This window comes from Dromiciops gliroides, chromosome 5, assembly GCF_019393635.1.
Source record: "Dromiciops gliroides isolate mDroGli1 chromosome 5, mDroGli1.pri, whole genome shotgun sequence".
Lineage (NCBI taxonomy): Eukaryota > Metazoa > Chordata > Mammalia > Microbiotheria > Microbiotheriidae > Dromiciops > Dromiciops gliroides.
The window spans coordinates 180311731-180328387 of record NC_057865.1 but is presented as its reverse complement, the minus strand read 5'-3'; the positions used below and the strand labels follow the sequence as shown (position 1 = coordinate 180328387).

Here is a 16657-nt window from a genome sequence, read left to right as displayed (position 1 = left end):
ATGAATTGGTTATAAATTAGAAAAATCTTTGTTGCTACTCAATTGTTTTTTCTTTTTTTGCTGAAATCATTATGACACACATTTTCTTCATCTTGTGTCTTCTTAAGAGGTTGATATTGTAGGAAATATTCAAGCTACTTCTCCATGTTTACACCCTTCTGACCTTCAGAAAGTGGCAGAAATGATCCGAGAAGATGGATATGATTCTGTTTTCTCTGTTGTGAGGCGTCATCAATTTCGGTGGAGTGAAATTCAGAAAGGAGGTAACCTGACATTTTCATTCTTTCTAGTTTTAACTTATTAAATCACAATTCGAATTTTTTCTTCTCTAGGTGTGTTATGAGAAGTGAAAGTGAATACATAATACGTAGTGTAAATTATGGAAGCAATAACAAGGTAGTAATGATACAGTGGTTTATGGAGTATGATTTCTGTTTATAAAACTCTGATCTTATTACTAACAATGAGGTGATAGTAACAGATAATATATTTAAACCAGCAGTTGCTAACCTTTTCAAGTAAAAGGACTCATTTTTAATGTAAAAAAGTTTTCAATTCCATAATATAATAGTTATACTATTAGTATCCATTGACTATAAAATAGAAAAGTTACAATAAATTCATTAATAATTTAGGTGAATTTCTGTTTTACTAATGAGAATATTTATAGAGATTTCAGGACAGTAATACATGTTATTTATTCAGCCAATGGAAATTATGTTTACTTATTACGTGGAATTCGTTGAGGAAATGGATCCTTTACATTCCAGTGTTTCATGATCATAGTCTATACATATAGACTGAGAACCTTCAATTTTAGCTTCTCTTCTAACCTATGGGAAATGTTTAAAATGATTTTCAAAAAACAAGTAAGTCAGAAGCACTAGGTAAATATTGGAAATATTTCAGACCTAAGTATTCTACTTCTTGACAAATTATATAAAAATAAATAAATAAAATGTTAAGACCCTTTAGACTAGAATAAGACTGAGAATAAGGTGTCAGCAAAATCAAAGTGAATAAAATAATGAAGGATATGCCATGGGATTACTTACAAAAGCCTAGAATTATCCAACCCTTAAAAGTTGAAAGAAGAATTTAGCAACTAAGACTTAACATGTTAAAATGTTAGATTTTACCCAAAGGGATAGTAAATATATAGAGAGATTTAAAGAGGGATTGAATACATTCATGCATGACAAATCCAAAATAGTATTTTAAGGGAAACTAAGAAGGTTGGGGGCAAGGGGCAAAGGGCAAGGGATGGGGAAAGGAGAGATAGATGGCATTTCTTTAATTTTTTAAAGATTGACTAATTTTTCAATAAGATGTCAAAATTTATTCAGACAGGTTACTGAGCTGGAGGGACCAGGAGTCTTAGGCACTGTGGAGGTTTTTTTATGTTCTTATGCTTTTTCTTCCATTTTGATTGGGTCAAGATACTAAACTTATTTTGGCATATGAAATGCTACATTTTTAGGTTCCCTTCTGTGGTTGAGACCGCTGAACTTAGAGAGCCCATTTCAAATAAGAAAAGGGCAAAATTATCTCTACAGTAATTTCTCCTTGAGAAGACTCCTCCAGTTAGACATACTCTTTTAAAAATTTATATTTTAATAAAATTTTATTGATAACATCTGCTTTTATATCACTTGTATTTCCCAATTTACTCCTCTCTCCACCTCCCAAAGAGTAATCTCTTATTACAGAGAGAAAAAACAAAGGGGAAAAAAGTTCAGCAAAGCTAAAGAGAACATGTGTTAACCCTATATGTAATTTTACACACCTATAGACCTCCACCCCTCCAAAGAAGCAGGGAAAGTAGGCATATTCTTATTTAAATCTGAGTATTTGGTAGGAGGAGCCTAACAAAAAGAAAAACTAATTCTATTAAAAGGATGCAGAACATGATACTATTTTCATGCTGCATAAGACTGACTTGACTGCTCTGGTTGTTTGGTAGTAGGAAGGTGAAGTAGTTGAACACTTACAGTTAAAGAGGAATTAAGCATTTCTGAGAATGTGGTAGATTTTTAAAAAATGGATATCTTCACTGGATATTCACTGGAGAGTTGAATCAGCTGCAGATGTGTTTTCCCAACAATTAGTGAATAATAATAATAGCTGCTATTTATCTGGCACTTCTAAGGTTTGCAGAACACTTTGCAAATATTAACTCATAACATCATTACCAGATTAATTCAATTTTGTTTGTATACAGACCATTCAGTACTACTTTGTTAGAAGATCCTCTCCATCCAAATCAATCCTGTGATAATGTGGTACACACAAACATCAAATGACATAATATTTTCATCTACTTTTTAACATTAAATTATTCTAGCATCTGGATAATTAGAGTATACCAGGGAAACTGGGCAGGAAGGGCATGTCATAGTTGTTGCATGTGCTCTACCTGGAACAAATTGTCCTTGTTATGCCTGAGGTCATAACCCAAGGTTATTACAGGGGCTCTCTAGACCAGAGATGACAAACAGGCGACCAGCATCCTTCAACACTTCAAAACAGATTAAAATGTAATTTTTAAAAGTTAATAAAATAAAAAATAATACAATAAATCACAGATAACATCACATTTAAAAACCAAGTCAACATGTGATCCACAGGTGTCCATATATAGCAATTAGTGGTCTCCATTTCTATTTGAGTTTAGTAATTACTGTAGAGTTGAATCAGCTGCAGAAGTGTCTTTCTAACAATTGCTGAATAATAGTAATAGCAATTATTTATATTGCACTTTTAAGATTTGCAGAGCACTTTACAAATATTATCTCAGCATATAACCATCTGATTAAAACCTAAATTCAAATACAAAGTCAAATTTGAGTTTGATGCTCCTATCTAGACTCTTCCAAGGATGTGGATTTGTACTAGGAATTTCTTGCATTTATGAGATGGATCATCAGGTAGTTACTGGGAGCTAGAATTGGTCCTTCAGCAATGTATTAATATGTTTTAGGAAGATTTTCTAGATTTTTATGGCCAATTAGCATTTGACAATAATAAAAAAACCCTCAAAACATGTAACTATAACATACATTCCCTGAAGCAATCTAGTTAATGGAGATTTTATTATATTACGTTGTGTATGACTGTTCATGTTTTTATAAAGGGTTCTTATCCAGAATTATTCCAATAGAATCATTCATGCTAGCAAAGATGGGGTTATTAGGATGTGTTATTAGTAGATATGCAGACATTTTGAATTGATTATAGTCTTTTACTTGCAGTAAGTGAAGTGACAGAGCCTCTGAATTTGAATCCAGCCAAACGCCCTCGTCGGCAAGACTGGGATGGAGAATTATATGAAAATGGCTCCTTTTATTTTGCTAAAAGACATTTGATAGAAATGGGCTACTTACAGGTCTGTATGGTCATCTGGCCAAAACCTTCTAAAGAAGTGTACTCTGGATTAGTTATGTTTATGTCTTAAGTCCTAAAAAATGAGAAGAGAAGCAGAGTTGCTAAATGATATCAAATGTCAGCATTAAGGGGGCCAGACTATCACTGACAAAACTGCTTTTGTATGAGGCATTGCCCTTCATGTTTATCTTCTGGTGCTGATCAGTAGAACACAGATACTCTATGTATACTATACTTTAATATACATATGGTGTGCTATACATAAAGATATTCTGTATATAATGATTTTCAGACAGGTATATCTTCAAATATAAAATTATTATCGTAACATTCATATTATTCCATTAAAAACACCAATATTTTAGCTCTGTTTTTGAGTTACTGTTCTCTTATAGCATTACTCCTTAGTAACTGTCCCATTGTTATGAAAGTCATCCTGAAAAGAAAACTTGAAAACCATGGAGTTCCATCATATTACCATTAGTTTATCTAAAACACCATGTTTGGGAAGAAAACAAGTTTTCTATCTTCTCACCAGTCTACGAATTTTATACCAAAGATCAAATATTTTAGAAAAATCATATTAATCAGGTATAGATTCGTCTTACAAGCTTCCATCTGAGACATGGTCCATATAGTATATGGTATGTTTATACCCTAAAATATAGAGAAAGCCAATATTCTCTGCCCAGTAGGAATGAGATACAAGGACTTATTGACTGACTATTAATTTTGATAGTGGAAGTCCTGGGGCAGCTAGGTGGTGCAGTGGATAAAGCACTAGCCCTGGATTTAGGAGGACCTGAGTTCAAATCCGGCCTCAGACCCTTGACACTTACTAGCTGTGTGACCCTGGGCAAGTCACTTAACCCCCACTGCCACCCCCCCCCCCACACACACAAAGAAAGTAGAAGTCCCATCTTTATAGAAAATGATTCGTTTTGTCCACATAATTGCTAAGGTAGGAAATCATACTCCCTTCCCATTGACATCAGCAAGTTTTAATGATAATGAGCCTCACCCCCACCTCACATACACATACCTTCTGCTTCCTCGACTAGGAGTTTTAAATTAGGGCTTAATATTAGTTCTTCCATTTGTTTTATATGAATTTCCACAAATAAAATAGATACGGTTCAATAGTACTGTAAGTTTTCTTGTCCTCCATTTTCTCTTGTGTCATAACTAGAACAAAAATCACAGGGACTCTTAAACTGTCCCTGAGTTGTAGAGAAATAGAAAGAAAAGAGATCTGTTCATATATGTTGTTATCATACAGGACTCTGTGACTGATTGCTTCTCTATTCATCTACCTCTCCTTTTGGCCAAAATATTGACGGGGAGAGAATATTGTTTATAATTATTTAAGTAGACTTTCACTTTAAAGGGGAAAAAATGAGAATTTTGCCATCAACAATACTGGGAAATATTCCAGGCTTCTTGATGGGTTTGTTTGAATATAGGGAGAAAAAGGGCCCTCCAAATTATTAGGTTCAAAAATTCATTGGTTTATGTTAGTAATGTCTTACATTTTTGTAGTTCTCCAGAAATCCTTTTAAAAGTAACATATAAAAAAGTTTTGTGTATTAAAATAAACTTTTTTCTGTAAAGCTACTAAGTTATGCATACCTTTTAGTCCAGCTGTACCACTGCAAAAATACAGCAGCAAACAGAAAACTCAGGGAGTGCCAACCTATCTAAACAAAGTATGGTATAGTCACATAAAGGAATATTACTGTACTAGAAAAAAAATCACAAAATGGACCGCTTCAAAGAAAACTAGGAAGACCTCTGTGAGCCAGAGTAAAGTGAACAGAATTAGGAAAATGATGACAACATTATAATGAAAAATAACTTTGAAAAACTTGAAAACTCTGATCAATAAAATGTTATCTTTCCCCCCAAACTCTCCTCTGTTCCTCATTTCTTGATTAGTTTTGAAGATACCACTCTCCTCTCTGTCATGCAGGCTCACAGCCTACGTAATATCTTTGACTCCTCATTCTTCCTCATCCCCCATTTCCAATCGGTTGCCAAGGCCTGTCAATTTTATCTTTGTAACATCTCTCAAATATGCCACCTTCTCTCCTCTGCCATTGCCACCACCCTGGTGCAGGCCCTCATCAGCTCACACCTGGACTATTACAATAGCCTGCTGATTGCTCTCTCTGGCACAAATCTCTCCTCATTCCCATCTATGCTCCATTCAGCTGCCAAAGTCATCTTTCTAAACCTCAGGTATGATCATGTAACCCTCCTTTACTCAGTAAAGTCCCATGGCATCCTATCACCTTTAGTATAAAATATCAAGTCCTCTATTTGGTATCTAAACCCTTCATGATCTGCCCACCTTCCCAGTCTTACTCTACTTCCAACCCTCATGTACTCCAGTAACATTGGCTTTCTTGCTGTTTCTCAAACAAGACATTCCACCTCTAGACTCCATTCATTTTTACTGGCTGTCCCTCCTGCCTGTAATGCTCTCCCTCCTCATCTCTGTCTCCTGGATCCCTCTAAGTCCTGGCTAAAACCCCATTGGATTTTTGGGAATTATTTTTCAATTCCCCTTAATTTTAGTATATAGCTTGTTTGCGCATAGTTGTTTGCATGCTCTCTTCCCCATTAGACTATGAGCTCCTTAAAGCAGGGACTGTTTTTTGCCTTTCTTTCTATCTCCTGTGCTTAGCACAGTGCCTGGAACATAGTAGGTGCTTAATAAATGTTTGTTGACTGACTGACTGAAAATGAAACATGCTACCCCCCTCCTGCCAGAAAGGAAATGGATTAAAATGTAAAATGAGACATTCTTTTTTGGACTTGGCCAATGTGAGGATTTATTGTGCATATCTATTATGAAGGATTTTTTTTTCTTTTTTTAAGTTTTCAAAGGGAGTCATTGGAAAAGAGAAATAATATTAATTGACTAATTAAAAAAACCTTTTTGCTGGGACAAGAACAGCTCTATTGATGCTAAGAAATAATCCTTTTGACATTAATTTTTATAGGGTGGGAAGATGGCCTACTACGAAATGAAAGCTGAACACAGTGTAGATATTGATGTTGATATTGATTGGCCTATTGCAGAACAAAGAGTATTGAGGTAAGAGCATTTAATTAAAGCTAAGAATATTTCTGTTTAACAAACAGACTAAATTCTATAATTGTTAAAACATTACAACAAAGTGTCCAGATGGCAATTTCTGAATAACTTGTAAGTTATAGGATACTCAATATAGTTGGTATGGTTCCATAAAATCACACCAGTTTAGCCTACCTTGATCCTGTCCACAATAAAGTATGAGATTTTATGCCTTTATATGCAACAGAACAGAAGTAGCTATTTTTTTTTAATATTTACAGCAGTGACTTGAAAAATTAAGTAGATAACATGCTTATTAAATTTGCAGGGGACAACTTATTGTGATGGGGCTGTTTGTAAGAGTTAGTAGAGTGCTAGACTTGGAATCATGAAGACCTGTTATTGGAATCCTTCCTCGGCATCAGCTGCTTGACCAAGAGAAAGTCAGATAGCAGCTGTGAAACTCAGTTTTCTCACCTGGGGATAATATTAGCTAAAACACCCACCTCAGGCTTGTTGTTGTGAAGCTCAAATGAGATGATCTATGTAAAGTGCTTTTAAACCTAAGAGTACTGTATTTGGATTCAAAAGGACCTTGTCAAATTTGGATTTGGTTTCTTTCAGATATGGCTATTTTGGCAAAGAGAAGCTTAAGGAAATAAAGCTCCTAGTTTGCAATATTGATGGATGTCTCACCAATGGTCACATTTATGTATCAGGAAACCAAGAAGAAATAATATCTTATGATGTTAGAGATTCAATTGGGATAAGTTTATTAAAGAAAAGTAATATTGAGGTATTTACCCACTGAATTATGCTATATTTATTATACTTTTTATTTAGTCTAACAGATAATTGAGGGAGAGAATCCTGAGATTTAAAATTTTGAGTGATAGAATCTCAAATTTGGAAGAGATTGCACAGGCCATCTTGTCCACCTCTTACCGTTAAACAAATACCATCTACAAAATTCCTGACTGGTCGTCTTTCCAAGGCAGCCCATTCCATTTTTAAAAGTCCCAAAGATTAAGAGATTTTTTCGTCTATTGAGCCTAAATCTGCTTCTTTGCAGCTTCTAGTCATCTGTCCTCTAGGGCTAAGCAAAATATAAATCTTCTAACATACGACAGCTGTTTATACACAGGATGGTTATCACGTTTCACCTAAATCTTCTCTAGGATAACTTTCGCAGTTCCCTTTGTTGTTAATTACGTTGTTTCAAGGCCACTCACTATCCTGGTCACCCTTCTCTATACACTTTTCAAGTTGTTAGCAGCCTTCCTAAAATATGGCATCAACAAATTCAACAAAGTATGCTAGATGTGATCTCATCAGGAAAAAGCACACTGGAGCTATCCCTGCCCTACATCCTGGAGCCTGCAGCTGTCTTATGTATCAGAATGGGATCACTGATGTATCATTTTTTCTCTGAAGTCTTTTGCCCTGTGGAAGTACTACATTTCCATTTTAGATCAGACTTAGAAAATGTTAAAGTAGTCATATTTTAAATATAAAATCATTTCTTTTTACTTAACATAATATCAAATAACTTCATTTTGTTGACTTGTATTATGTTCTAGAGATATTATTTTTAAAGAATTTTTCTGTTTTTAAAATTTGCAGTGCAAATTTAAAATATTTTCATCTTTTTTTCATAGGTAAGGTTAATCTCTGAAAGAGCCTGTTCAAAACAGACACTCTCCTCTTTAAAACTGGATTTGAGGATGGAAATTGGTGTATCCAATAAACTAGCAGTTGTAGATGAATGGAGAAAAGAAATGGGCTTATGTTGGAAAGAAGTGGCATATCTAGGTAGGTACCTTTATTTAGTCATAATAAAACAGAATTAGGGTTTCATCTTTTACATGTGAATCTATGAGTATTTTGTCCATTTTGTAAAGAAATGGAGAAGAAAAAGCATCACTCATCCCCCTAGACTGGTCATGGCAGAGGAAGCAGAATACTCCTTGTTTCATAGTGCCACTTTCAGACTCTCCTTCTGTTACCCATCACTCAGTAGCCTCCACTCCTTTGAGCTTCATACTGTCCAAATTTATCACCCAATCTAAATTCTTTTGACTATTTTCTATTGACATTCAGTATGTTTTCCTTCATTCCTCAATGAGTTCAGGGCCTGTACTTGGCTCCACATCAGCTCCTGCCCTTATACACATTAGGGGACTTCAGTTTACATATTGATGCTTCTTCAACTATCAGAACTTCCCAATTTCTTAATAACTCAGTTTTTTTGTTTTGTTTTGTTTTTGCAGGGCATTGCGGGGTTAAGTGACTTGCCCAGGGTCACACGGCTTGTCAAGTGTCTGAGGCTGGATTTTAACTCAGGTCCTCCTGAATCCAGGGCCAGTGCTTTAACTTCTGTGGCACCTAGCTGCCCCTCAATAACTCAGTTTTTAATCATTTTTTTCTGCACTCCAGCTCAGCTCCATGGAGTTAGATAGTCATATTTTTGGTCTTGCTTACAACCACTTGTTCATGAGCTCTGAAATTTATCTGATCATAATCTTTTATCATTCCACACTTCCCTATGCCTTATGGCTGTTGTCCCTGTTGTCCTTACTGGGACCACCAGTCCTTCCCCCTTCAGTTCCTTCCCATTCCATTATCACACCTGCACTGGATACACTGTCTTCTCTCTATCTTGAGCCTGTTGTAAATTGATTCAACTCTACATTTTCTTCTTGAATCCTTTATTCCCTTGTCCTATTACCAGTTACTCCTCCAAACCCCAACATTGGATTACTCCCACTATCCATCTCTTTCACTACCATTCATGTGGAGCTGAATTGAACTGATGGAAATCACCAAACAATGATGATTTGGTCCATTACAGACTGATGTTACATAATCGACTAGGCCTTAGGTTCAGCAAAGCAGTCCTTTTACATGTTACTAATCAATTTACTATCCCACTTACCATAGTGATTATTGCTTAAATTACTGACTGAGGAGAAAAGAGTGGTTCACAGTGTCAGATCCTTCAGAGAAGTCAAGAAGAATGAGGATTGAAAACTACCATTAGATTTGGCAATTAAGAAGGCATAGGTAACTTTGAAATATTTTCAGGCAAGCAACAATTAACAGAGTCTGATGCCAGATTTGAAAGAGTTGGAAAGTGAGTAAGGGAAGAGGAAGTAAAGAATGAGCATAGGTGACTTTTTGGTGTTTGGCTGAGAAAGGGAGAAAAAATGTAGGATTGCAGGTTGAGAGGATTTAGATTCTTAGTGAATGTTTTTCTAGGATAGAGAAGATGACGTGGATGTGCAGAAGGGAGCTGGGAAGGAACAAATTAATAGAGAAGACTGGGCAAAGAGAAGGTGATTGAAGGGCAGACAGGTGGAGAGGATGGTAGGCATGATATTGGGGACACATGTAGAAGGGTTGGCCTTAGGAAGAAGAAAGATCACTTTTTTAGCAGAGGCTAGAGTAAAGGAGGAGAGATTGGTGGATGGTATGAAGAAGGAAGAAGACTATGCTCAAAGCTGTAGTTTCTTGTTTTCTCTCTCTAGGTTGAGGTTGGCAATGAAGGACATGCTGAGGAGTTTGCATTTTGACCTGGAGTCCAAAGGGAACCACTGTAGATTTCTTAGTAGAACAATGACCTGTATCTAAGGAGTATTCATTTGAGAGATGTGTGAAAGTTGGACTATACAGTGGAGAGACTAGATACCAAGAGACTAAGCAGGAAGCTGTTTCAGTGCTTTGGGAGAGAGTGGGGAGAGAGGTGAGGAGGGGAATGCATTTTCTGGCATTCTTCATATTTGACATTTCATTAGTTGTTAGAAATGTGGAGAATTCTCTGGGTGTATAAGACTAAAGCAGATTAAACTTTCTTATCTAGCACTTTAGTAACTGGAACTTGATCATCAGCTCTTTATAATCCCTACACTAAAATAATAGTTGATAACTGTGAAGCAGGCATGGTAAGGCTCTCAGATGACCTCTGAACAAGGACTGCAGAAAAAGTCAATTACTAAGTTTAAATGATCAGGGCAGCAAGGTGGTGCAGTGGATAGAGCACTGGCCCTGGATTCAGGAGGACCTGAGTTCAAATCTAACCTCAGATACTTGACACTTGCTAGCTGTGTGACCCTGGGCAAGTCACTTAACCCTCAGTGCCCTGCAAAACCAAAAACAAAACTAAATTAAATGATCAAAAGTCTGCTTTGCTTTGAGTAATAATAATGTGCAAGGATGCATTTTCTCTAATTCTTTGAAAATCAATCTACACATAAGATTTCTGTATAATTGTGGCTTTTGGAAACTAGAACCCTGCATACTTACTTGATAAGAGTTTCCTGTAAACAAACTTGAGTTATGTTGGGGAAAATTTAGAGCTCATTTTGTTCTCTCCCATGGGTTCTTAACATAGGATTCATGAACTTTTTCTTTGATATTTTCATAACTGTATTTCAATATAATTAGCTTTCTTTATAATCCTACTTTTTTACTTTATGCATTTAAAAACATTATTCTAAGAATTCCATAGGTTTCACCAGGAGTACCTAACACAAAAAGAGGTTGAGTCCCTGGCCCATGCTATAATATTTATATGGGTGTTTATCACGTGTATTTCTAAAATAATGTGTGCCTGTTCCTTCAGTTATGAGTATTTCCATAGCTTGTTGAAATTACACTGTATCTTAAGTTTTAAAAATTGTTCTTGAAATATCTTATTTTTTTTTAGGAAACGAAGTTTCTGATGAAGAATGCTTGAAGAAAGCTGGCATGAGTGGGGTTCCTGCTGATGCTTGCTCCATTGCCCAGAAGGCTGCTGGGTATATTTGCAAATGCAGTGGAGGCCGAGGTGCCATCCGAGAGTTTGCAGAACATATCTTCCTACTGATAGAAAAAGTGAATTCATGCCAAAAATAGAACATAATGTGATATTGATAATGATTAAAAAGGAAGAGGAAACTATATAGTCCTCTTCAACCACTTTGCTATTATTTTGTTGGGTTTACTTCTGTGTTGTAATGTTTCAGAAATATGATTTGCTCTGTGGTATAGTTAAATAGCTTTAAAAAATTTCTGAAATCATTAGCCCAAAATCTGTTGTAGAAATGGAATGGTCTGTGTTACCTTTTATTTGAATTTATCACTTAGGCTTGCTTCCAGCCTTTTCCAGATTTTTGTTAAACAAAATTAGCAATATTATCAGAAGGTGAAAGCTTTGCATTGTACCAAATAAGAATGCATGCTTATGTGCTTCAAGTGATCCTTGAGTTTTATTTATTATAGGACTGTGTATCTGGTAATATTTAAACTATCAATTAATAAAATTATATTGCATAAACTTTACTAGAACTGTCTCATTATTGTGGGAGAGAAGGGTTAGGAAACACATTGCCTTTTTCCTGAAATGCATTTTGGATTGCACTAGACCACACATTTTAGAGTCAGTTACAAATTAGGAAGCAACATAATGGAGAGCAAGAGGTATCAGACTCATCGCCCCCTGGATGAAAGCAACTGGCACGACTCCTAAGTGCAGCCCAAATTATATTAATATCTAGTTGGGGCATATTTAACAAAATCACTAAAATACAATGCAACATAATGTGAATTTGTGCCTTTCTAAGTCAGTATGTGATGTACAGGGATCCATTTCTATTTGAGTTTGACACGTCTACTGTAGTAGTTAGGGCACTGGACTTGATTCAGGAAGCTCTGCCTTCAAATCCAATCCCAGCACTTAATAGTTGTATGATGATGGGAACTCATCTAATCTCTCTGTACCTCAGTTTCTTCATCTGTAAAATGAAGGGAGGAAAGGTGGCTCATGGCTAGGTGGCCATTAATGTACCTTTCCACTCTAATTTTGTGAACCTACGATCCTGTTAAAAATGTAACAAAGTGTTGACTTTATTTATTAACTTATTCATTCAACAGATATTTTCTAAAATACTTGTATACATTACATTGTGGTACTCACAAGAAGACAGCAATATCCTAACCTCAAAGACCTTATTGATTAATTTAAAAGCTTACATTTTATTTAAGTTTACATAGAGCTGGCTACATAATTGGGATGAGTAGAAGAAGATGAACTGGTGAGTCACTCCTACTTATCTCTAAGATTATTTTAATGCTAATTTTATGTACTGGATTTTGCTATACTTGCACCTATACACAACAAAGAAATCTCTCTTTTATCTAATGGATTCATGAACATAACATCTCAGAGATTGGACAGTTAGATCAGGTTTCAGAAAAGCAAGAAACATTTTTTCTGATCTAATTATATGCTTCTGTCATAGAGTACTTTTATACTTAAAATCTCTGTAAATATATAGAATAAGACATTATATTGACTATCAGCAAAATTGCCCTTGTTCTCTTTAAAAAAAAACAATCTCTTCTTAACTTTGCTATGATTTTTGTCATACAGTAGAAATTATGTTTGGTATCTAAGGTGAAGTAATTGTATTTAGAGACCTTTCATTTCAAACTGTTTTCATTTGCTGACTGTTAAAAAAAAACCTATTTGTATATAACAGGACTATTTAAATAATTTCCTCATTTCCTAATTAGCTCCTAGAATTCTTTAGTTGCTGACGTTTAGTAGGTATGTTATATAGGATGTATGTTTTTTGTTGGTTTGTTTAATGGGGGAAAATGAAAGGAGCTAGAGAGATGGATGATTCCAATGTGAAAGATTTAAAGTGTTCCCTAGTCATTGCAAAACTTAAAAGTGAAAGCTCATTATATTTGACTTCATAATTGAATGGCCATTTTTTGCTTCATTATCTTAACTTTTAAGAAACAGCTTCTAAAATTAGGTCAGCAGAGTGAGAAATATAGGTGAATTATTTTGTTTTTTGCATACTGTAATATTTTGATACAGTTCTAAAAGAGTTGATGTGAACTGAATAAATTATCTTTCTAATATTAAAAAATAAAGCATCCCCTTAAAATACTTCTTTTAGCAATAGTATTCAGAATTCTATATATGTTTCAATGGAATTCCTTTCTAATATTGATATTGACGGTATTATATTGAACATTTATTGTCTATAATTTTAATATTTCAGGGAACATGATTTGATTTTTATATATGAATTGATGTGATAAGCTATATGATAGATAACATAATGGTGACTGATTGGAAAAAAGCCATAAAGGAGTTGCAAGAGATCAAATTTTGAATCTGGAGAACACTGAGATTAAGAGGATAGATGTAAAGACTTTGAGAGGTGATTGACTCACTGCACTTATTAAGGACCTGCTATCTCTACCTGTAAATCTCTCCCCATAGTTCTGCTCCCAACTCTCATCTGGACTGCAACACCAGGATGTTCTTGCTGCACCTCAAATTCAATATCATGTGTGACACAAATAGCATTAGATTTGCAATTTGAAGATTTGAGTTCAAATTGTTTATTTGTACCTCCTATCTGTGCAAGTCACTCATTGTCAATTTACTCATATTAAAATGAGTTAGTCTAGATCAGAGGTGTCAAACCCACCCTGAGCAATGCAGATGTATACCACAACACTCCTGAGTGCAGCCTGAGCCAGATTAAAACGTAACTGAGAATTTTTTTTAAATGCAGTAAAATATAGATAACTTTGCATTTTAAAACTCTCAATATGTGGCCCCCAGGGATTCTTATGTATAGATTGGTAGCCCCCATTTTTTTTTGAGTTTGACACCACTGGTCTAGAAAATGATCTCTCAGTTGTCTTCCTGCTCTAAATTCTGAAACTTTACCCAAATCTGAACTTAGCTCTTTCTCTCAAAAATTAACCCTCAACTTTTATTGATGGAAACCACTCTCAGGGTCATGCAGATTTGCAACCCCAAAGCCAGAGAGGCAACATTCTCACACTCAATGAATCAACATTTTTTTTGAGTGACCTTGCAATTAGAATTTTTCAGAGACTATGCTATTTACAGCTTTGTAGCCAGATAGCCTCTCTGGGAGAAAATTGGTATTAAAAAGATGGCCCTTTGTTTCAGGGAGAAACTTGAGATCATTAAAACTAAAAATAAAATCCAGTCTACTAACTTCCTCTTCAGCTCAGAGCCTAGTTCTTTGTCCATCTGTGGTATCTGTCCAAGCATTACTGTAAGAGGGGATTCTGGGGCAAATTCAAGTCAGAGAGGGAGGCACAGAAGACAGACCTCAGAACATCCCAAGGCCAATATTTGCCACTATCACTCCTGATCCTGAATGTATCATGTGGACTGGGACCCCAGCCCAGGTGGCATAAGGGCAGCTTCCCCCAATAGGATGTAGCCATACAAGTATAGCAGTAGAGGAAGGTGGACCTCTGAGAGTAGTGTGATAGTGATGGGGTCCTCAGAGGGTGGAAGGTGAAAATGATGCACTTCCTCACCCATGGGTACTGATTTGCTCCACATCTCACAGTCCTCTAAAGGACTGTGAACCACGGAGCTTGACTATTGCATTGAGGAAGCCTACCTCCACCTGAATTCTTGGCAACTTAGGACAAGGCTCCAGTGGCCTGGTACTAGTTATAACTTTATATCAGAAAAACATGGACTGTTAAACCTGCTCTATAAACTGTTCATTCACTTGTATGTAAGCCTGGAAAATAAACATTATTCATCTGTTTTCATATTCATTCGTTCGTTCATTCATTCTCGTAACTATCCACCTGTGCGGATAGTTAGGAAAAAAACTGTATATGTGATGAAGGCTCTCATTCAAAAGGTTTTGTAATATTTTATCCAGGACTTGAAGTAATCAACTCAATATCATCTGCTAAAAAACAAAACAAAAACCTCTTTCTAGAGCTCTTCTCCATGTATAGAGAATTCTCCCATTTGGGCTCTGGGCTCTGTTTTACCTTCCCCATGACCCTGGCGAAGCATTTGATTTTCTAGGTTATGTTTTGCTTAAGGTACATCATTAAACGGCTGTCAAAGTCATTTCAGTGCTTACTTTTTTTAATCTTACACATTTTTTTTAAATTGGCAAAGATTTTGCTAAAATCTTGGTAAACTACCTTTTAGAATTCCCCTAATCAGATTAGTCGCTCCCAGACCATGTTTTTTGTTCACATCCCACCCAACTATAGTCATCTACCAAAACTAAATTGCCCACTGTCTTCCCCTGCAATTACACTTCACCTGGATCAGCATCTTCTGCATTAAACTCGAACTCCTGGATCCTGGCCGTCTAGAATCCCCTGACCTGCCAGTCCCTGGAGAAGCTAATCCATTCATCTTTGGAGCTCCCACTTTAGTTTACAGCCTTCTTTCCAAATGATGGAGTGAATGTTAACTAATGAAGCCACTATGTCTATTAGCCTGCCTTATATCAAAGTTAATATTCTGTGTAGTCAACTGTCCCACAGGCCATCTTTCCATGAATCTGTGGTGTGTGAATTTCTTTCCCTTATTCCCCTTCCACTTCTTTCTCTGGGCACAGAAATCAAATCAACAGTCAGTCAATGGACATTTATTAAGTACTTACGATATGCCAGACATTGTGCTAAGCACTGGGGATACAGATATTAAAAAAAGAAAAAGAAAAGATAATCTGTCTTTTAGAGGATTACAATCTTATGGGAACAAAGCAACACACAAAAGAAAACTGAAATAAGTAGATTTGGAGAAGGTACCCAGCCAGGGGTGGGGAGATATGATGGAGAATTCCAAATGAGTGCAGCTATGTGGGACATGATGAGATGGTTTGCTTTGGTGCCCTCCTTAAATGAAAGGAGGAACTTCTCTACCCTGCCCAAAAGATCATTCTTTTTGATAGAGAAAGCAGAAGCAAAATGGAATTGAGCTCCTCTGATTCCTCTCCATTGTTTATTATCATTGTCTCATCCAACCCAGACTGTGGTACTGTTCTTATTTCATCCTCCTCTTTTTGTCAGCATGGCTTTTGTTTTGTTTTGTTTTGTTTTGTTTTTTAGTGAGGCAATTGGGGTTAAGTGACTTGCCCAGAGTCACACAGCTAGTAAGTGTTAAGTGTCTGAGGCCGGATTTGAACTCAGGTACTCCTGACTCCAGGGCCGGTGCTCTATCCACTGTGCCACCTAGCTGCCCCTCAGCATGGCTTTTAAAAGTTCTTCCTGGGGCAGCTAGGTAGCACAGTGGATAGAGCACCGGCCCTGGAGTCAGGAGTACCTGAGTTCAAATCCGGCCTCAGACACTTAGCACTTACTAGCTGTGTGACCCTAGGCAAGTCATTTAAC

The 16657-nt window shown here is 36.1% G+C and overlaps 1 protein-coding gene across 1 annotated transcript in view; it reads left to right on the top strand.

Annotated features, from left to right (window-relative positions):
* The window catches only part of CMAS (cytidine monophosphate N-acetylneuraminic acid synthetase), a 29932-nt gene extending 18150 nt beyond the window's left edge, over positions 1–11782 (top strand). Inside the window, exons 3-8 of the mRNA XM_043968532.1 lie at positions 108–263; positions 3252–3385; positions 6390–6484; positions 7088–7259; positions 8122–8275; positions 11169–11782. Of these exons, the coding sequence (XP_043824467.1) occupies positions 108–263; positions 3252–3385; positions 6390–6484; positions 7088–7259; positions 8122–8275; positions 11169–11356 (899 nt within the window). The 3' untranslated portion in view covers positions 11357–11782. The remainder of the gene's footprint in view (positions 1–107; positions 264–3251; positions 3386–6389; positions 6485–7087; positions 7260–8121; positions 8276–11168) is intronic.
* Positions 11783–16657: the final 4875 nt, after the last annotated feature.